The sequence below is a fragment of the Triticum aestivum genome, chromosome 4B (genome assembly GCF_018294505.1).
Source record: "Triticum aestivum cultivar Chinese Spring chromosome 4B, IWGSC CS RefSeq v2.1, whole genome shotgun sequence".
In the NCBI taxonomy this organism is placed as follows: Eukaryota; Viridiplantae; Streptophyta; class Magnoliopsida; order Poales; family Poaceae; genus Triticum; species Triticum aestivum.
In genome coordinates this window covers 56,069,302-56,090,920 of record NC_057804.1, presented here as the reverse complement: position 1 = coordinate 56,090,920, position 21,619 = coordinate 56,069,302, and the positions used below count along the sequence as shown (strand labels likewise).

General features: G+C 47.6%; 2 protein-coding genes across 5 annotated transcripts; both read right to left on the bottom strand.

The window, feature by feature from the left end:
* Nucleotides 1-43: 43 nt before the first annotated feature.
* On the bottom strand, nt 44-1,768 carry LOC123090978 (serine carboxypeptidase-like 16). The gene is made up of 7 exons (XM_044512362.1): nt 1,508-1,768; nt 1,241-1,386; nt 1,041-1,117; nt 802-924; nt 615-717; nt 359-404; nt 44-265 (listed from the first exon to the last, which is right to left on the bottom strand). The coding sequence occupies exons 1-6, from the start codon at nt 1,684-1,686 to the stop codon at nt 376-378; spliced, it is 657 nt and encodes a 218-aa protein (XP_044368297.1). The 5' UTR covers nt 1,687-1,768; the 3' UTR covers nt 44-265; nt 359-375.
* A 2,739-nt stretch (nt 1,769-4,507) lies between these two features.
* Nucleotides 4,508-11,256, bottom strand: LOC123090977 (serine carboxypeptidase-like 13). 4 transcript variants are annotated; one of them, XM_044512358.1, is made up of 16 exons: nt 10,978-11,256; nt 10,750-10,895; nt 10,585-10,661; nt 10,353-10,475; nt 10,129-10,231; nt 9,123-9,160; nt 8,912-9,013; nt 8,735-8,815; nt 8,501-8,653; nt 8,308-8,379; nt 7,562-7,680; nt 7,372-7,485; nt 7,210-7,255; nt 7,064-7,122; nt 6,746-6,825; nt 6,169-6,665 (listed from the first exon to the last, which is right to left on the bottom strand). In XM_044512358.1, the coding sequence occupies exons 1-16, from the start codon at nt 11,163-11,165 to the stop codon at nt 6,607-6,609; spliced, it is 1,560 nt and encodes a 519-aa protein (XP_044368293.1). In that variant the 5' UTR covers nt 11,166-11,256; the 3' UTR covers nt 6,169-6,606. The 4 variants fall into 4 exon arrangements, with proteins under 4 accessions (XP_044368295.1, XP_044368293.1, XP_044368294.1 ...); XM_044512359.1 differs by having other exon boundaries at nt 6,169-6,647; XM_044512360.1 differs by lacking the exons at nt 6,169-6,665; nt 6,746-6,825 and adding an exon at nt 4,508-4,603 and having other exon boundaries at nt 10,978-11,255.
* Between the last annotated feature and the right edge of the window lie 10,363 nt (nt 11,257-21,619).

Sequence of the window (21,619 nt, the reverse complement as noted above, 5' to 3'; positions counted from 1 at the left end):
CACACACCTCACCACCACCACCACCACCAGAACATACGTTAGGTGGAGAGAAAAATAATTCCGTTTGATATACATTCCTATTTTTTTACATCACTATTGACTGCATCTTTACAGCTTGAGAGAAGCAAATTAAATATATAAGGATTTGTGTTAAGAGAGAAATTTTTGTGTTGTCAAAGTATCAGAGTGGCTTGTTGTCAAGCCACCTTTGGGCCATGGCAAAGCATTCTTCAGGCTGGTACTCTGGAGCAGTATGACCTCCACCCTGCACAAGCAAGCGATTATGAACTCTATTACAGCTGTGACATAATGGTTCAATGGACAAGAAGCATGATCTAAAAGAGGAAAACAAGATCACCTTTACTGTTGCAAAGGTCAACTTATTTGCATATGTGATGGTAAATCTGCAAAGAAAGAAACAATGTATTGCTCATCAGAAAAAAATGCATATGTCACGAATATCTTATTTTGCATATGCTCAAGTGCAAAAAAGGAAGTCAGGTGACTCAACCCTGCAGCCTTTCTACTAGAGTTAGTACAAAGTTGAGACACTTATCTTAAAACGGAGGAAGTACTACTATAAAGTCTTGTATAGTTTCGGAAGAGGAAATTACCTTGTGACATGTATGTTGCAATAAGTGGAATCACCTTTCCAGCGTATGAATCTCCTCCAAGGTAGAAAGGATTTGAAAGGTACTGCGGGTGATGAGTGAACCACTGCACGCATAGACAGCCAGCCATTGAGCGGTCAGTACTCAGTACTGAATTATTGACAGGGCAGTGGGCCAGCTCGATCCTCACCTTATTCAGGAATCTTTGGACTTGCAGAGAGGACGAGTAGTCTCCGACATCGCAGCCTTTGGGGTCACGAGCATACGAGAAGCCCGAGCAGACGGGCGAATCCAGGAAGATGATGCTCGCCATCTGACAGTAAACCACAAATTAAGCTACAAATATAGTAATTGAGGAAGAGAAGAAGAGAGGAAGAGAAACACGCTCAGCAATCAGCGTCATGGATGATGAGCGTCGGTCGGTCTCACCTTGGTCCATGACAGCGGGTTCTGTACCAGCCGCGGCAAAACTCCAGTGTACGGCGCCCGCACATACTTTACGGGGCCTGCGGTGCGAGACGACCATGGATTAATTCATGGATGGGCATCGATTAGCCGACTTCTTGGAGGTATTAATTTGCAACGGAAATCCGGACCGGCCGGGAGCGGCAAGCAAGAGGCTGACTGACCAACTTCGAAGGCGAAGCCGCTGAAGCCCGAGCAGCGAGGCCCGCCGGTGAGCCACAGGATGACGGGGTCGGTGCCGGGGCTCCGCTCCGACTTGGCGAAGTAGTAGAAGAGCTCCGCCCCGGTCTCCTCCTCCACGCCCACGTATCTGCAACGCACGGCATGCAACTCCGGCCATGAGAAACTCTCGCGCCCAGTTCAAGATCGTCGAACCAACAAGGACGCACTAGAGCGCGGTGGGCGCACCGTGCATATGCCAATACGCTTACCCGGTTTCGAGGTAGAAGGGGAGAGGGCCATCGAATCCTGGCAGGTGGGTGACCACCGTCGACGCCGACGCCGAGGCCGGCCGTGAGAGCGGCACAAGCAGGAGGACGGCAACGAGATGCAGCACCGGCAAGTGGTGGCGTCGCCGGGCGGTGGGCGTCCGGAGAAGCTTGGCGGGCATATTGTTCTTTCTTTCTTGCGTGCTTGCTTTTCCGGGTGCTAGCTTGTAGTTGTAGACACGGACCTCGTTTAGTAAGAACGATTGACGGATCACCTACTCACTTGTTGTTGTCATGTCACAAGAAAAAATGACGGTGTGGATCATATGCATGTCGTCACCAAGAAAGCATGCGTGATTGGCTCAACAGGCCCCAAACGGTATAGATAATGAATGTACGAAATCAGCTGAAATTTGAGTGTGCATGCGACTTTTTTACCCCTCAGTGTCCCAAATTGCTATTCATCCATGTTCCACGCATGCTTAAGATACTGCAAAAATGAGGTGAATAGAGATAAGTCTCTGTCAGCGTGCACGGCGTGCATATGTAACAAAACTGATGATGTAACGATATGCATGTCTTCTTTTTTTTCTTTTTTTTGAGTCGGCTTGCATGGAATTTGATATATGCGTACCACGACTAGATCAGAGGTAATCCAACCGATGTAACGAAGATTAAAAAATAACGGAGACATGCTAGAGTATCGTTGCCTTTTGCATGATCCTTGCTCGAGCGAGATAAGTCAACTAACACCAATTTAGTCAGTTTAAAAAAAAAACACCAATTTAGTCCAGTTGCTGGACTATTAGATTTTATGCTTCCTTCTATTTTGTTGATCGAGGACGGGGCGTTGACCCATTCGCTGGGCAGCTGAGGTTGTTGCGAGCCCACCCGAGTTCAAGTCCCGGCTTGGACGCCTGGTGTTTGTGGAGTTTCTTCTATAAAAAAATGCCAACAAGGGTTAACCCTTGGGTTGGTCTCATTTTTTTACTTTGTTGATCGAATCCGGAGTTGCATGTCCGTGCCTTTATCGTGCATGATAGCACGGTCACATTTTCTAGGGGACCACGGTCACATGCCTGGTTGGGAATGGCTAGTGATGGCATCTCCTTATACCGGCCATGAGAACATGGTTTGCAATTTGTTTTTTTTCATCCAACACCGGTCTGCATCGTTCTGCCGACCGGGACCGGACGCATTTTTTTCGTAAACCCGAGACAAACTGGGGAGGGACTTTGCGGGCGTCTAGATAATTGTCACGTCCGCGTCTGACTAACCCAACCCACCAAAATACATGCGCGTAGTTGGAATGCCTTGGGAGAAGAGTCGCCGGTGAGAGCATGACGCGAAATCGCCATGGTCGTCTCGTAGCCGGGTTCTGACACCGTAGTAGCTTGCTCATCGAAGACCGCGTCCATGCCGAAGAGCTCAAGCAGCTCCTCGACGACGTGTAGTTGAACAGTAGTGGGGCACGTGTGGTCATGCCACCACCGCTCACCGCACTTGAAGCAGAGGCCCCAGGCACGCTTGTAGTCGTGCAGGGCCTTAACTTTGGACGTGTAGTGAGGGCGCTCTCGGTGCCACGACGATCCACCGCAGGGGTCGTAGCAGCTGAAGGTGGTGGTCGTGGAGGAGGTGGCAGTGGTAATGGCGCACGTCCGCAGTGATGCATCGGTGCTGCGCAGTGTAGGACGTTGCTGATGGGTAGACGCCGAGTCCACGACCTCCTCTTGCAAGAGCGCCAGAGCACAGGCCGTGTCCAAATCTGGTGGTCGCTGGATCAGCACCACCGCCCGGATGTCCTCTCAGAATCCCTCGACAAAACGAGTCAAGTAAACATGTGGATGAGTAGCATCAGAGTAGGAGGCGGGATGATTCACAATCAACTCAAAGCGCTCAATGTAATCTGCCACTAAAGTAGTTTGACGAATGGTGTAAAATTAAAATTGCCTAATCAAGAGCTGGTGTCAATCTCGACCAAATCGAGCACAAAGTAAGGCAACAAAGGATTCCCAGTCGAATTCAAAGAGCTTGCTCTGTAGCCACTGTAGCCAAATAGACGACGTTCCCGAGAAATTAAGGGCGGCCATGGGCACCCAAAAGGATGAATGGATCCCAAACATGTTGAAATATTGTTCACACACTGTTTTCCAAAGGTTTGAGGTTCTCGCCGGCAAACTGCGGAAACACAACCGAAGGATGGGCCTGACCCAACCCAGCGAGCAACTGGCTCGCGTGTGTGAAGGGAGAAGGAAGCAGAGCGAGCAACTGGAGGGAGTACCGACCAGTGCCCAGGAGGGGCGATGGCGACGTCGCTAGCACCTGCTCCCGGTGGAGAAAGGCGTTGCCGTGGTCACCAGACCCGTGTGGTCGCGCCTGCGCAGGAATTCCGGCGCCAAGGAGGACGTCGGCCACTGCTAGGCTCGGATCGGGTTGAGTCGATCCGGAAGCCGCCACACTGAGCATTGCCACCGTAGGCAGCCGCCCTTGTTGTAACTCCGTCACCGTGTTTATGCACTGGTTGATGCAGCGCTTGAGATCGGGTTGCCACGCGACCAGGTCGTCCAACTTGGCCGTGTGCGCGTTGATCGCGGCTGTGTTGCCGCGGAGCTCGAGGCAGAACTCGTCCATGGAGCTGCTGATCTTCACCATGTACTCCTTCATGGTAGGATCCATGGCCTCGATCTAAGCTCGGGCTTGGCGGAGGCGTCTGGTTTCGATGAACAGAGCAAAATTGGAGAGTGGAAGTGGTGGTGGTTGGTCTCTGATACCAGATGTTAGGGCACTAGTAAGATTCTTTCAATCAGTCTCACAAGTTCATACAGATTGAGCTACGGTTCAGTTACAAGATGAATCGATTACACGAAAGGGAATTGAGAGGTAGCAAGTGAGGTAGCCGTCGTGCCTTGCCGTATGATTCTCTGGATGCCTTCACTAGTCTTGCATGGTGGTTGATATAGGCGAGCTGTGGGCTGACTCATTACATCCAGTCAGGCCTAGCAACCCTTGTGTTGGCCTTGCGATTCCTCTTCCTAGTGGAAGCAGTTCCCCAAGTTCTGGACCATCGTCGTCCTCTGCTTGCTTCTTCTCCTTCCTGCTCTGCAACATGGACCTTGTGAGTTCCTTTGTTCCCCGGATCTACTTATCTGGTTACTACAGTAATCATTGAGTGCTGATAGTTTAATAACAGAATTCTGCCAAGTGAACATGAGTATCCAGATGAGATTGTTGTGTAGATAGAATGGAATGGATTGGTGTCTATCATTGTTTGCCTCCTGCCTGCAAGTCTTGACACTCGTGTTGAATCCTACAGACTGGATGTTTGCTCTTCCTGCTACACAAATATCTTTTCTTTAACACTTCTTACGTCCATGGATTACTTCAGTACAGAAAAATTGGAGGATAGAAACAAGCTTTCTTGCAATGCTTGAAAAATAATAAATTGGCTAAAACACTAGAACACTCGCTTGACATGTCATTTAAGGTCTCATTAGGACCAAGGATTAGTCGAGTTTTCTCTTGTTTCATATATGTATCTCCAAATGCCAAGTTTTCTCGCATTCTAACTGAACAAAGGTCGCAATTTATCTCCACGTATATGGCTTGTTCTGCTGGAATGATGCCCTTGTAGCAAGGACATCAGCTACTCTATGTGGAATTATGTTTTTCCTGATGTCTTGTGTGGAATCATTCCTGATACCCAAGAAGGTGTCCTATTGGTTACTTGCCAAGCCAATGCCTTTCGTCATTTCTAAATTAGATGCTATCACATAGTCAAAGTCATCTTTGCCATACAGCCTTGGCTACAATCATTCTGGTAATTTCCAGGTTTTCTTAGCTCTGTGACATATCTTTGCCATACAGCCTTGGCTACAATCATTCTGGTAATTTCCAGGTTTTCTTAGCTCTATGAAGAAAGGGGCCGGCGACTCGTTCTGGGCGAAGTGAAGTGACGTGACGGGTCGTGGGTGGAGGGCTGGTTGCGGAGCACGGGAGGTCTGACTCGCACTCGCTTGCTCATCTGTTCTGCTGCGGGACTCCGGTTGGGTTTGGCCGGTTCAAATCGGACGTGCTCTGTCTGGCACGTCTATGTGGACGTCGTGTTGATGAGTGCAGCAACGATGGATGCTCATCTACTGAAAGTCACGATGAACTTAAGGCGTATCATACATACGTGCTGCTAGATCATTTGAAAAGTTTTGAAGAAAAGACTTGGTCGGTTATCCTTTAATGTTATTGCGTGCGAGATGCTGTGATTAGAGTTGGCCGGAAGCAAATCCAAGTTCATGGTGTGCATGGTTGCACTCACTGATTTTTACTAGATGGTGCCCCGCGTGTTGATGCGGAATTGAAGATTCGATTTCTTTATTCGCAAAAAAGAAGAAGACTTGATTTTGAAAAACTGCATAGAATGTATAAATATATTCATTAAGATTCAAATCATGTGAGAAGTTTAACATTCCACAAGAAAATAAAAGTAATCTTAAGATAAGTGTTTTAGCATTCCACAAGAAAATGCAACATTACCCGCAACAACAACAAAAAAGCAAATGCAACAAGATCTCGGCCGCAAAAAATAGATTTAAAATTCACTTGAGAATATACTAATGCATGTTGCCTGTAGGGAGGTTTCAATCGTAGTTCACACAGGAGATGGGTTTTTTGGGGGGAAAACTTTCGATCTATTCATCATCTGTCAAGGAAGTACAAAGAACATAAGAAGTAAAAAGTACATCCATAGCCCTAAGCCCACCTAGCAACGACTACAAGCATTGGAGCGAGCCGAAGGCACGCCGCCGTCATTGCCCCTCCCTCGCCGGAGCCGAGCAAACCTTTTTGTACTAGATAGTTGGAAAGTCGTCGTGCTAAGGCCCAATAGGACCAACACACCTAAACAACAAACGTCGCCGATAAAGAGAAATGTAGATCGGAAGGATCCAATCTAAAGACGCATGAACACAAACGAACGAAGACCGGATCCAAATGGATCCTCTCAAGACAAACGCCAACCGAATCCCGTGAGATCCGTCAAAGACACATCTCCACGCGCCCTTCGATAGCGCTAGACGCGCCATCATAACAGAGGCTAGATGGGGAGAACCTTATCCCAACTTCAGGTAGCCGCCGCCGCCGTCTTGTCTTCCTGAGCAGAACACAATCCCTGAACAGACACCAAAAACACCTAAAAACGGAGTAGGAGCCCTCCCGCCGGCAAGGACCACGCCGCGGACCAATACAGACCTGCGTTAGATGGCTTTCGCAGTCCGGACAATGTTGTCTGGACGTATGCGAGAGGTTTGAGGGTCGCCGTTGGAGATGCCCTAACACAATTCGCCCATTTAATTCACATTCAGAGCTGATAGGATAAATCTAGCCTTGATGGATGCTTTTCTCTCCCCCACCAAATCTTTCTAGGAAGAGTAAATAAAGTTCATTTAAAATCATTATTGCGTTCATCTTTCCATATGTAGATGAAGAAATGCATAAAAATGATATGTGTTAATACAGAAAATAAAGTGGTAGGGGTATATGCCTCAGAGAGGCTCATTGTCCAACCACCTTTGAGCCATGGCAAAACATTCTTTAGGCCGGTACTCTGGAGCAGTATGACCAGCACCCTGTACAAATAATGAATGATGACCTCTACCATGTTAGAACATGTATGGTTCCCCATGGACATGATTTGGAAAGGAAAACAAGATCACCTTCACTGTGGCAAATGTCATATTGTTTGTGTATTCTATGGTAAATCTACAAAAAAGAAAAGTTGCATCCCATGTCAAAGAGAGTGTGGAGAAAGCTAGCACACAAGGTGTGTGCCATGGAGTTTTTCTTATATATGAAATAGGGAGATGTAAAGACTTAACCCAGCAGCCTGCCCACTAAGATGCCATGCTCTCCATTCATCAACGATCGAAAAGTTCAAGGATCTTATCCATGCTTGTGTGCCAAGAAATGGTGCCTCCAGATCATGGTCTCCACTGCGCTCACAAGTAGTTTTAATCATGAGAGCCAATGTGACTAAGTAAAAAAAAAATCTCACGCCCTTGTTTTTACCTGTACACAAGTGCACGATAACCTCTTGTAGTGAGGTTGAGATGGTATGGTATACTGCTCGGTATCTCATATGTGTAGGGGAGCCCTATGTTGCATTGTATCCACTCATTGGTTGTTCCCTATTGCCAAATTAACTTTCATCAATAATGTTCCAAATGATGTGGATTGGAAAAAGAATTCAGGTGTGCTCCTACATGGTACGTATTAAGCTAAAAGGTCAACTTAAAATCTCAACTTTGCACCAAGTTCTGTTTTGGTATGAAAACTTTGAAATCATCTAAAGAGAAACATACACTTTAGAATTAATAAATTGTGTACACTCGGAAAAACAAAATGCAAATAAAGGCTTGGACAAAGTTGTCAGCTACCAATCTTCTCCTTTTAAACCGGTCGCCCTCACCTTCACCTCCCACTGTTAGCAAACATGTGTATTGTATATATGTCGCAGCCATCCAACAGACACTAGCTTTATTGGATGTTATGTTAGTGCAAACCACTTGATGTCAATGGATGTTATAAAAGTGTCTGGCATATTTAGATGTTTTAAAAAAATTCACGAGTAAATATAGAGTTGATGCAAAGTCCAAGATTCAAAAGGTGATGATTTTCTTTACTTTTTTCTACTTCTACAACATTTTTTACCCTATCGTGTCTAATTTTATATCTAAAGAAGTTAAAACTACATAATGATACCTTTGGATGCATACTCTATGAAATAAGTTTCATGCAAAAGATATAGTGTGTACCTCCTTGATCCCAAGAGCTTTTCTAGTCATGTTGTTGTTCATCCAAAAGTAAGCTAGGTAATAACCATATGTCTGCAATTTAGAAAATAATTCTAGATAAGTTTGTGCTACGAGAACAACATCATGTGACATATTTCACATTCATCGGAATTCGTATATCAAATTGACACTTCATGGATGAAGAGAGACTGACAAAACAATCTACAGTTGGACGAGCAGGTGGCGTGTTTAACTGGGTAGATTCTTCCAACAAAAACTTTCTTCTTGAAGCATCATCTATGGTCTTTGGCGCAACTACGTCACACTTGTTGTACAAGATGTGTTCAATTGAAATTTCAGAAATGAGCTGCGATAGAAGGGAAGTGCATTAGATGATGTTGGAAATACCATACTAGTTCATAACAATAGAGAAATACATGAATCTTACATTATTGATAGTATGCAACACTTCAACACACATTTTGTTCACGGGGGTAACATAATCTCCTTTGCAATTCTTCACCGCACTCTTCACAAAAAGGAACCATGCTACAACTTCTTAGATCAAAGCATACTACAAAAAGATATCACATGATATTGTTGAAGTGTTCAAATGTGGCATCACCTCATATATTTGATCAGATATTATCCCAAAGCCATGAGCACTTGGAATTTTGTAATTTTCATCAAACTTTGGATCTGTTATAGGGTTGCCAACCATATATCCCTGAAATAATTGCATTAACACGTCAATAGAATAAATGCATGGTCTCACACTCTTTTCCATTATATTGTCGTTGTCGATGTAAATGTTCAAAGGATAGATAATAACTTGCCTTGAGATTGATAACAGGTTGTTGCCTCACGTCAATTCCTGGAGCATATTATAATCAAGAGGTAAGTCCACATTACCTCCTCAACTCTTGGTGAAATTCCAAATTACCCGCCTCGATTCATATGACAACTCTAGAAAAACGTTCTGACTGTAACCCCCTGGCAGGTTTTACCGTTTTTGCCCTATGTGGCGGACAAGACATCATTACCATGTCATCAGCTCTCTCACCTTTGTCCATGTTAGAATTTGAGGCAACAACATACACATTTACTTTATCCTAAAAATGTGCAAACAGTTTCAAATTCAAACAACCGAGTTTTTTTATCATTTTTTTATTTTCTCAATTGTTTGGGATTTCATCCAAACTTTGAGGTATAAATCTTGAACAATATCATCTTGTAAAATAGTTTGTCTAACTGAGCTTAAATTTTAGTAATTGGCTTATAGAATTATTTTATAGTATTCATAATGGTTTGAAATTTTGGTCAACTTGAGGTGCCATTTTAATATATTTTTCTCATCAACTATTTGTGAAAATGAATTGAACCATTGGCCCAGTGAATTATTTTTCTCTTTTGTAAATTAAAACCTATAGATCATATGCAATATTTTCCAAAAGTTTCAATTATACTAGTTTTCTTTATAAAAACAAATGGAAAGGAAAGATATTGTGACGATCAAGTTGTGGCTTCCACGTAAGCAACACCAATGGAAACTGGAGGAGGGTTATAATGTGGAGCATATTTTGATGTTTTTCACATAAAGTTAGTAATGTGAGCTCCATCTTTAGAATCAAATCCAGATCTTTATGACTCGAAATTTTGTACAAAAACATATGATTTTGTAGTTCCTTTCGAACCGCTTGTCATAATACATTCAGGAATGCGCATAGATGTGCAATGCTGTAAAGAGCTACTCCCTCTGTTCCAAAATAGATGACTCAACTTTATACTAACTTTAGTACAAAGTTGGGTCATCTATTTTGAAACAGAGGGAGTAATAATTACCTTCTGAAATGCCTTGTCCAATAAGTGGAATCACCTTTCCAGCATATGAATCTCCACCAATGTAGAAAGGATTTGAAAGGTATTGCGGGTGATCCGTGAACCACTACACAACCACGATTAGAGCGGCCAATAATCAATGCACCGAAGTTCTCCATTCAAAACAAAAACAAAATATTTGCGAGACCATTCAAAACTATATGACGGTACGACATGCCTCTCATCACCTTATTCAGAAATGTTTGGACCTGCGAAGATGATGAGTAGTCCCCAACATCGTAGCCTTTGGGATCACGAGCGAACGAAAAACCTGAACCCACCGGTGAATCCAACAGGAGTATGTTTGCCATCTAATCAAGAATTGTCGTCAGTGAACCATAAAACTGGTCAAAAATGAAATGCATTGCGACGAGCATCTCAGGGAGACAGTGACATCAATAATCATCAATAATCTCTCACCTTTGTCCATGAATATGGGTTATACACCAACTCCGGCAAACCGCCACTATACGGTGCCAACACAAACTTCAGAGGACCTACGGTGCAAAACAATGGCGGATAGATGAATACGAGCAGCAACTAGTACGCATGTCAGAAATTGGAAGCCCAATTTGGTGAACTGACCGATTTCAAAGGCCAGGCCCATAATGACCGAGCAGCGGGGACCGCCGGTGAGCCATAGGAGCAGTGGGTCCGTGCCGGGGCTCCTCTCCGACTCGACGAAATAGTAGAAGAGCTCCGCCCCGGCCTCCTCCTCCACGCCCACGTATCTGCAACGCACGGGCACTCCGGCCATGAATCCGGCGCCATTTCAACCAAGCTTAGCCGTGGAGGCACGCACCTAGAGCTTACCCTGTTTCAAGGTTGAAGGGCAGAGGGCCATCGAATCCTGGCAGGTGGGTGACCACCGTCGCCGCCGCCGCCAACGCCGGGCGTGAGGGCGGCAGGAGCAGGAGGGCGGGGACGAGATGTAGCAGCAGCAGCGGCGGCAGGAAGTGGCATTGCCCGGCGGTACGCAGCCGGAGAAGCTTCAAGGACATTCTCTCTCTCTCGTCCTTTCTTGGTGCTTCTACTAGGCACACAGCCGTACCTGTACTGCTGTCTGCTGCTCCAATCAATTTGGATCCGATCTGAACACCAACGTAAGAAGCGTGGAAGGCATTGTCACGTGGAGGAAGTGGTTGGCATGTCACCTTTTTCTTTTGGAAAAGGAAAGCTCACCTGCTTATTCATTTCCGTCGACAGGAGAATGTTTTCTCGACCAGAATATATAACAAGTAGAGATGAAAAACCAGTGTATATATATATATATACAAGATTTTGTCCAAGTACAGCGAACAGGAAAGGGAAAGACCGAATCCTCATTATACAGAGTACTCCATCTGTCCTAAAATTTAAGACAATTTTTTACATTTTTAATAGTGTAGAAAGTGATTTTAAATTGTGAGACGAAGGGAGTAACTATTTTTGGGGCATCTCTAAATGAATTTAACTCCTTAAACACCTTTTTAAACTTTAACTTGTTTTTTTATTAAAAAAACTCCTCGAAACCGAGGAGTTTAAAAAACATGGACCTAGGTGTTTTGTCATCTTGTCCTACTTTTGCCGGTTATGCAACTTTTATCCTAACTTTACTTTTTTAGCTCCGAACGAGCTTGTACCACATGGCAGACTTTTTGGATATTTGCTTCATACAAGATGACTGCATGCATCATTATGATGTAGTGGACGTGGACGGAAGGTAATCTTCATTTTCTAAAAATGTGCCCCCCCCCACACACACCCTATTTCGACTCAACACTAATGCCTCTTTATTGAACCCTTGTTGAAGTCAACAAGAATCGGAAATGTTAACGCCCACACGTGTGGGCGTTTGCATCTCGCCCACACGCGTGGATCCGCGTCCGTTCGTAAGCGCATGAATCTTGGCATGTTTCTAATGTCACGTAGGACTGGCCTGGTGTGTGGGCGTTCACCCGGTCGCCCACACGGCCGTTTCACCACACGGGAGGGGCTGGTGTGTGGGCGAGATGCAGTTCGCCCACACGCCACTTTGCACGCACGCACAAGGGCTAGTGTGTGGGCATTTGCCATCTCGCCCACACGCCCGTCTCCTCTCCCACACCCAAGCTGCTAGTTGCCATGTGTTTTGCAGTGCACATGGCAACTGCCCCTAGTGTGCTTTATAAGAAGGTGGCAACTCTTTTTTTTACCCGAGTTGCCATGTGTTTTTGCAGGGTACACGGAAACTGCCTAGTGTGCAAGTAAGCAGATGGCAACTCTCTTTTACCGAGTTGTCATGTGTTTTTGCATGGTACATAGCAACTGCCATAATGTGCACGTACATGGCAACTGTCCTAACGCGCACGTAAGCAGATGACAACTCTTTCTTTTACATGGCAACTGCCCTAGCATGCTTGTGAGCACATGGCAACTCTCTCAACTGCCCATGTATGATTGTGACCATACATGGCAACTGCAGTTGAGCAACCATGGCAACTGCAGTTGTCCGACATGGCAACCGTAGTTCAGCGACATGGCAACTGCATTTAAACGAACATGGACGAGGGTCTGGACCATGGCACTTGCGGGCGCGGTGATTGTCACGCGTGGCATGCGAGACCAGGAGGTACGAGGCCTGACATACGTGCGTGTGGGAGTTATCAACTTAGCCCACATGCATGCGTGTGAGAGGGATCGGAAGGAAAAAAAAGAGGTGTGTGGGCATTACTTGTTTTGCCCACACGTAGGTGTGTGGGCTGTTCCTCTTATACACCACACAAAATGTGTGGGTGAACTCCCTAACGCCCACACGTGTGGCACTTATCGGCGTCCATAAGAATATGGTTGATCTCTACTCCCATCTGGCAAGTGCCACTAGCTATCAAATCCCAACAACATTTTCCCCATCTTCCCAAGGAAAAAACTCCGAAAAACCTATTGCGAGCCTATTTATAAGACTGATGATAGGTCTGTTGGAAATATGCCCTAGAGGCAATAATAAAAGGATTATTATTATATTTCCTTGTTCATGATAATTGTTTATTATTCATGCTATAATTGTGTTATCCGGAAATCGTAATACATGTGTGAATAAATAGACCACAACATGTCCCTAGTAAGCCTCTAGTTGACTAGCTCGTTGATCAACAGATAGTCATGGTTTCCTGACTATGGACATTGGATGTCGTTGATAACAGGATCACATCACTAGGAGAATGATGTGATGGACAAGACCCAATCCTAAGCATAGCGCAAGATCGTGTAGTTCGTTTGCTAGAGCTTTTCCAATGTCAAGTATCATTTCCTTAGACCATGAGATCGTGTAACTCCCGGATACCGTAGGAGTGCTTTGGGTGTACCAAACGTCACAATGTAACTGGGTGACTATAAAGGTATACTACAAGTATCCCCGAAAGTATCTGTTGGGTTGACACGGATCGAGACTGGGATTTGTCACTCCGTATGACGGAGAGGTATCTCTGGGCCCACTCGGTAATGCATCATCATAATGAGCTCAAAGTGACCAAGTGTTTGGTCACAGGATCATGCATTACGGTACGAGTAAAGTGACTTGCCGGTAACGAGATTGAACGAGGTATTGAGATACCGACGATCGAATCTCGGGCAAGTAACGTACCGATTGACAAAGGGAATTGTATATGGGATTACTTCAATCCTCGACATCGTGGTTCATCTGATGAGATCATCGAGGAGCATGTGGGAGCCAACATGGGTATCTAGATCCCGTTGTTGGTTATTGACTGGAGAGTCGTCTCGGTCATGTCTGCATGTCTCCCGAACCCGTAGGGTCTACACACTTAAGGTTCGGTGACGCTAGGGTTATAGAGATATTAGTATGCGGAAACCCGAAAGTTGTTCGGAGTCCCGGATGAGATCTCGGACGTCACGAGGAGTTCCGGAATGGTCCGGAGGTAAAGAATTATATATAGGAAGTCCAGTTTCGGCCACCGGGAAAGTTTCGAGGGTCACCGGTAATGTACCGGGACCATCGGAAGGGTCCCGGGGGTCCACCGGGTGGGGCCACCTATCCCGGAGGGCCACGTGGACTGAAAGGGGAAGGGAACCAGCCCCTTGTCGGCTGGTGCGCCCCCCCTTGGGCCTCCTCTGCGCCTAGGGTTGGAAACCCTAGGGGTGGGTGATGGGGTTATGTACCTAGGGTAGGGTCATGAACCTGATCTAAGTACCTTACCCAAGGACACCCTTAGAAGAGGTCGCCTTCCAGTCGACCAACAAGGGACACACTCGACTGACTTGAAGGACTCGACCACGAAGACCCACTCGACCACCAGAAGGTCAAGAGGCACTCTGCACTGCAACGGCCTGTAATCAAGTAGACTTTATGATAGTAAAGACACTTTATGTGGGGCGTTACCAGTAACGCCCCAGACTTAACTCACCTTAAACCCTCTCCTACGTGGGCTGGCTGGGGTCCTGGCGCACTCTATATAAGCCACCCCCCTCCACAGGCAGAAGGGTTCGGCACCTTGTAATTCATATACTCATAATCCACTCGACCACCTCCGGGCTCCGAGACGTAGGGCTGTTACTTCCTCCGAGAAGGGCCTGAACTCGTACATCCTTTGTGCTTACAACCTCTCCATAGCTAGGACCTTGCCTCTCCATACCTAACCCCCACTCTACTGTCAGGCTTAGAACCACGACAGTTGGCGCCCACCGTGGGGCGGGTGTTTTAGCGATTTTGTGGAGAAGTTGCGATTCTTCCGAGTACTTTCATCATGGTGTCTGCTGGAGCTTTGGTCGGGGGTCAAGAGATCCGTCTCGGCACTCTCACCTTCTTCGCCGACGACTCCGCGTGGCTCCATGATGCTCCGCTCGACGTTGATGCGCTCCCCGTCCGCGGTGCGACGCATTTTTGTGCATATGTCCGCGGCGTTCGTGCATATGTCATCGGTCGACCCCTCCATCGTCCACCCTCCCGGTATCCCGCCAGCGCAAGCGCTCGGGTCGGTCGAGGCTTCAGCGATGGGTGAGGCACGCGGTGGCTCGCCAATCGGCCACCACCCAAGTTGCGGCAATCGAGCCCGAGGAACCTCTCTACGGCTTGTTCGATCTGTCGACTGGCTCCGTAGAGACTGCATCCGAGTGCGGTAGCAGTGATCCAGCGGCGGAAATCTTGATGGTCGACGGGCCCCACAGTCCCCCTGGCTTCGCCCGTGGTGGTGGAGCAGGTGACGGCGGCGACCCTACACGAGGCTACGAAGAGTACCAGCCCGAGCCACTCGACTCTCTGCAAAGAGAGGAACTTCGCCGCAGGAACGAGGATCCCCTGCGTATTCCCATCGCAGGAGAAACCCCCGAGGCTCGTGCCTTGGAGGAGGCGCGTCTGGCCAATTTGGCCGAGCGCACTCGACTGGAGAACCTTCAGCGAGCTCTCGACGAGCGCGCGCGGCAACGAGTTCCCGACAACAGTCGACGTCAACTCTTCCCGCCGACTCAGGTATATCGAACCCCAATTCAGAATTTAGCAGCTGCGACCCGTATAGCAGAGTCCATCCAGCCTTCGCAGTCGGAAGCTGGCAGAGGTTTGCTGCAGATCAGGGATCTGCTCCGGGCAGCAGGAGATCAGAATTCAGCCGTGTCTCAGTCGCGCAACAGAATTCACAGTCGATCCGTCACTGTGAATACGGTTCAGTCGGCTCATAGCCCCAGATCGCCTCCGCGGCGTGAAGGGCGCGAGAATCGACGAGATCAATATGGCGACAGACTCGACCGAGATGATAGGCGTCGAGTGCCCTATTCCCCTCCGAGGGGTGGGTCTTACGCTCCTCGGTAGCCAGATGATAGGCGTCAGTACAGTACAGGGCATAGGGTTCCAGTCGACCCCAGAGAACCAGGCTTCAACGCGCGATCCATTATCGTGCAAGGGTTGGTTGACCGGAACAGAGCCCATCGAGGTGGACTCGACAGAGATGTACCCACAAGCAGTCGAGTGCATGTTTCTGGTCCTGAATGTTTCAGCAGAGCTATCAGAGCCGCAGTTATCCCTCCCAATTTCAGGTTGGCAACAGGAGTCAGCAAGTTCACTAGTGAGTCTAAGCCTGAAACTTGGCTTGAAGACTACCGAGTGGCAGTTCAGATTGGTGGTGGGAACGACGAGGTGGCCATGAAGCATTTGCCCCTCATGTTGGAAGGTTCTGCCAGGGCATGGTTGACTCAGTTACCTCCTAGCAGCATTTACACTTGGGAAGACCTGTCCCGAGTGTTCGTCAGGACGTTTGAAGGAACTTGCAAGCGACCAGCTGGATTGACAGAGTTGCAAGTCTGCGTGCAGAAAACTAATGAGACTCTCAGAGAGTATATTCAGAGGTGGATCACTTTGCACCACACTGTGGAGAATGTGTCCGATCATCAGGCAGTCTGCGCCTTCAAAGACGGCGTCAAGAACAGAGAACTGAGTTTGAAGTTTGGTCGAACCGGTGACATGACCTTGAGTCGGATGATGGAGATTGCTACCAAGTACGCCAACGGCGAAGAAGAAGACCGACTCCGAAGCGGCAAGCACAAGCCGAGTCTGTCGAAAAAAGGAAACACCAGTCGGAAACCGAAGCGGAAGGCTGAACCGGCAGCTCCTGGAGAGGCTCTGGCCGTGACTCAAGGAAAGTTTAAGGGGAAACCAAAAGGATCCTGGAACCCCAAGAAGGTAAAGGATAAAGAAGGGAACGACGTGATGGATATGCCATGTCACATTCACACGAAGAAAGACGAAGAGGGGAATATCATTTACCCGAAGCACACCACTCGCCAATGTCGACTCCTGATCCAGCAGTTTCAAGGAAAACAGTCTAAGGACAAGGAGAAGGAGTCGGACAAGGCCGAAGACAAGGAGGACAGTGAGGAAAGATATCCGCATATCAACTCCACTCTGATGATCTTTGCAGATGTGGAAAGCAGGAGTCGACTGAAAGTCATTAACGAGAGGTGAACATGGTTGCCTCAGCGAAAGCAAATTATCTGAAATGGTCTCAAACACCCATCACATTCGACCAATCTGATCACCCGACTCATATTGCCACCCCTGGGAGGCAAGCTTTGGTGGTCGATCCAGTTGTCGAAGGCACTCGACTGACAAAGGTGCTGATGGATGGTGGAAGCGGGCTGAATTTGTTATATGCAGACACACTGAAAGGAATGGACATTCCGATGTCCCGACTGAGCACTAGTAACATGAGCTTTCATGGGGTTATTCCAGGAAAGAAAGCCGAGTCACTCGGCCAAATATCCCTGGACGTGGTGTTTGGTGATTCGAAGCATTTTCGCAAAGAAAAGTTGACGTTTGAGGTCGTGGATTTTCAGAGTGCATATCATGCATTTTGGGGAGACCAGCTTACGCACGGTTCATGGCTCGACCATGTTACGTGTACCTCAAATTGAAGATGCCCGGCCCCAAAGGAGTGATCACTGTCACCGGTGATAGGAAAAAGGCAGAAGAGTGCTTTCAGAAGGGCTCCAAGATTGCTGATTCCCAGGTGACAGCGGTCGAGTTCGAGGAATACAAGCAAAACGCAGATCCGAGTGACTTGCTCCGATCAAAGAAACCCGCCACAGAGTCTGCATTCCAGTCGTCCGGTGAGACGAAGCCTGTCCACATTCACCCGACCGACCCCGATGCAGCTCCGACCCGCATCTCTACAACACTCGACCCAAAATAGGAAGAAGCGCTCATCCAGTTCCTCCGTGAGAACTGGGACATTTTTGCATGGAAGCCCGCTGACATGCCAGGTGTTCCCAGGGGACTGGCTGAGCATCGCCTAAGAGTCGACTCATCTGCAAAACCAGTCAAAGAGCATCTTCGGCGGTCCGCCGTCCAGAAGAGAAAAGCCATTGGTGAAGAAGTGGCTCGACTGTTGGCGGCAGGATTTATCCGAGAGATATACCACTCCGAGTGGCTCGTTAATGTCGTCATGGTCCCCAAGAAAGACAAGTCGCTCCGAATGTGCATTGATTTCAAGCACATCAACCGGGCCTTCCCGAAAGATCATTTTCCTCTCCCTCGCATAGATCAAATTGTTGACTCGACCGCGGGATGCGAGAGGCTATCCTTTTTAGATGCCTACTCCGGGTACCACCAGATCCGTCTGTACGGACCCGATGAGGTAAAAACAGCTTTCATCACTCCATTCGGGTGCTTCTGCTATATCACCATGCCATTTGGCCTCAAGAATGCCGGAGCCACATTTATGCGAATGATTCAGAAGTGTCTACTCACTCAAATCAGTCGGAATGTGGAAGCATATATGGATGATATTGTTGTCAAATCACGAAAAGGTTCCGACCTGCTCGTTGATCTCGCCGAAACATTTACCAACCTCAGAAGATATGATATCAAGCTCAATCCATCAAAGTGCACATTTGGAGTTCCTGGTGGCAAGTTACTCGGTTTTCTCGTTTCCGAACGGGGAATCGACGCTAACCCAGAAAAGATTGGCACTATTCTCCGAATGAAACGCCCTGTGCGAGTGCACGATGTCCAGAAGCTTACTGGATGCTTGGCCGCATTAAGTCGATTCATCTCACGACTCGGTGAAAAGGCATTGCCTCTTTACCGACTGATGAAGAAGACAGACAAGTTCGAGTGGACTCCAGAAGCTGACGCAGTGTTTGCCGAGCTCAAAACTCTGCTCTCCACCCAGCCGGTGCTTGCTGCTCCAATCAGCAAAGAGCCTCTGTTGCTCTATATTGCAGCCACAGGACAAGTCGTCAGTACTGTGCTAACGGTCGAGCGGGAAGAAGAAGGAAAAGCTCTCAAAGTTCAGCGCCCAGTGTATTATTTGTCTGAAGTCTTGACTCCATCCAAGCAGAAATATCCTCATTATCAGAAGCTTGTGTATGGAATATACATGACCACAAAGAAGGTTGCTCATTATTTCTCTGATCATTCCATCACAGTCGTCAGCGATGCTCCACTATCAGAGATTTTGCACAACAGAGATGCAACTGGTCGAGTGGCCAAATGGGCGATTGAACTTCTTCCCCTTGATATCAAGTTTGAGGCAAAGAAAGCCATTAAGTCCCAGGCAATAGCAGATTTCCTTGCCGAGTGGATTGAACAGCAGCAGCCGACTGAAGTTCACTCGGAGCATTGGACCATGTTTTTTGATGGCTCTAAGATGTTGAATGGTTCCGGTGCTGGGGTTGTCCTGGTTTCCCCCAGAGGAGATAAGCTCAGATATGTGCTCCAGATTCACTTTGATTCCTCCAACAATGAGGCAGAATATGAGGCCCTCTTATATGGATTGCGCATGGCCATTTCACTCGGCGTCCGTCGCCTGATGGTCTATGGCGACTCGGATTTAGTGGTCAATCAGGTGATGAAAGAGTGGGACGTGAGAAGCCCAGCCATGACTAGATACTGCAGTGCAGTGAGGAAGCTGGAAAAGAAGTTCGAGGGGTTGGAGCTCCATCATATACCCCGACTGAAAAATCAAGCAGCTGATGATCTAGCAAAGATAGGTTCCAAGAGAGAAGCCATTCCGAGTGGTGTGTTCTTGGAGCATATACACACTCCGTCAGTCAAAGAAGATCCTTTGACCGAAGAAACTCCACAGCCCAAGAGTGCCACAGATCCGACTGAAGTTGAAGTCCCAGCGGTGGTCGACTTGATCATGGAGGTTTTGGTGGTCATTCCCGACTGGACAGTTCCATATGTCACATATATCCTGAGAAAAGAGCTTCCGGAGGATGAGGAAGAGGCTCGACAAATCGTCCGTCGATCTAAGGCCTTTACCGTAATCAAAGGACAATTATACAGAGAAAGCGCGACTGGAGTCGGTCAGAAGTGCATAACACCGGAAGAAGGTCGACTCATCCTCAATGATATTCACTCGGGGACCTGTGGTCATCATGCGTCCTCTCGGACCATCGTGGCCAAAGCATACTGAGCCGGATTTTACTGGCCAAAGGCGAATGAAATGGCAAAAGAGATAGTGGATAAGTGCGAGGGATGTCAGTTCTACTCGAATATGTCGCACAAGCCTGCGTCAGCTCTTAAGACCATCCCACTCGTCTGGCCTTTCGCGGTATGGGGACTGGACATGGTCGGTCCTTTGAGAACAGGACGAAGTGGTTTCACGCATGTACTGGTGGCAGTCGACAAGTTCACCAAGTGGATCGAGGCTAAACCAATCAAGAGCCTTGACACCGGTACTGCTGTTAGCTTCATCAGGGAACTAATATTCAGATATGGAGTTCCGCACAGCATCATTACGGATAATGGGTCAAACTTTGACTCAGAGGAATTCAGAGATTTCTGCAACTCCCAAGGCACACGGGTCGATTACGCTTCAGTCGCTCATCCGCAGTCGAATGGACAAGCAGAGCGAGCTAATGGACTGATTCTTAAGGGATTGAAACCTCGACTGATGCGTGATCTCAAACACGCGGCTGGAGCCTGGGTAGACGAACTTCCCTCAGTACTTTGGGGGCTGCGGACCACACCTAATCGGTCGACCGGAAGAACTCCATTCTTCTTGGTCTACGGAGCTGAAGCAGTCTTGCCGAGTGATCTTCTCCACAATGCTCCTCGAGTTGAAATTTACAACGAAGCAGAGGCTGAACAGGCGCGGCAGGACGTAGTCGACCTTTTAGAAGAAGAAAGGGAGATGGCTTTGATCCGCTCGACCATCTACCAACAAGATTTGCGTCGTTTCCACGCCAGAAATGTGAGAGGTCGAGCCTTCCAGGAAGGGGATTTAGTTCTTCGAGTGGATCAGCACAAACCACACAAGCTTGCTCCTTCTTGGGAAGGCCCCTTCATCGTCACCAAGGTTCTCCACAACGGGGCGTACCGTCTTTACAACGTCGAGCATAATATCGACGAGCCCCGAGCTTGGAACGCGGAACTACTCCGCCCGTTTTACACTTAAGTTTTATCACTCAGATGAGTTGCAATAAAGTACTTCTGTAGTTCATGGACCTCAAAATAATAGTGTCATAGTTCCTCCATAATATCTGTCACTTTTTATTTTTGTCCAATAAAATTCCCCTCAGTGGGTGACTTAGCTGCGAATCCGTTTCGCCTAAGTTTGTAAAAATCCTACCGAGTGGTGAGCCAGACTCCCACTCGGAGGCTTAGCTGCGAATCCGTTTTGCCTAAGTTATCAAAATCCTACCGAGTGGTAAGCCAGCCTTCCACTCGGAGGCTTAGCTGCAGCCCTGTGCTCGCCTAAGTTATCAAAATCCTACCGAGTGAAGAGCAACCCTCTCACTCGGAGGCTTAGCTGCAGTCCAAGCACTCGCCTAAGTTATAAAAATCCTACCAAGTGAAGAGCAACCCTCTCACTCGGAGGCTTAGCTGCGAATCCGTTTCGCCTAAGTTATCAAAATCCTACCGAGTGGTAAGCCAGCCTTCCACTCGGAGGCTTAGCTGCAGCCCTGTGCTCGCCTAAGTTATCAAAATCCTACCGAGTGAAGAGCAACCCTCTCACTCGGAGGCTTAGCTGCAGTCCAAGCA

Bases quoted from the DNA above. Each gene is read 5' to 3' on its own strand.
- LOC123090977 (XM_044512358.1), bottom strand. From the start codon at position 11,165: ATGTCCTTGAAGCTTCTCCGGCTGCGTACCGCCGGGCAATGCCACTTC. The intron at 10,476-10,584 runs GTGAGAGATTAT...ATTCTTGATTAG, and splicing joins ACCCATATTCATGGACAAAG to ATGGCAAACATACTCCTGTT. The intron at 6,666-6,745 runs GTCTGTATTGGT...GTGTCTGTTCAG, and splicing joins GCGAAAGCCATCTAACGCAG to GGATTGTGTTCTGCTCAGGA.
- LOC123090978 (XM_044512362.1), bottom strand. From the start codon at position 1,686: ATGCCCGCCAAGCTTCTCCGGACGCCCACCGCCCGGCGACGCCACCAC. The intron at 925-1,040 runs GTGAGACCGACC...GTTTACTGTCAG, and splicing joins ACCCGCTGTCATGGACCAAG to ATGGCGAGCATCATCTTCCT. The intron at 405-614 runs GTAATTTCCTCT...CTTTCTTTGCAG, and splicing joins TGCAACATACATGTCACAAG to ATTTACCATCACATATGCAA.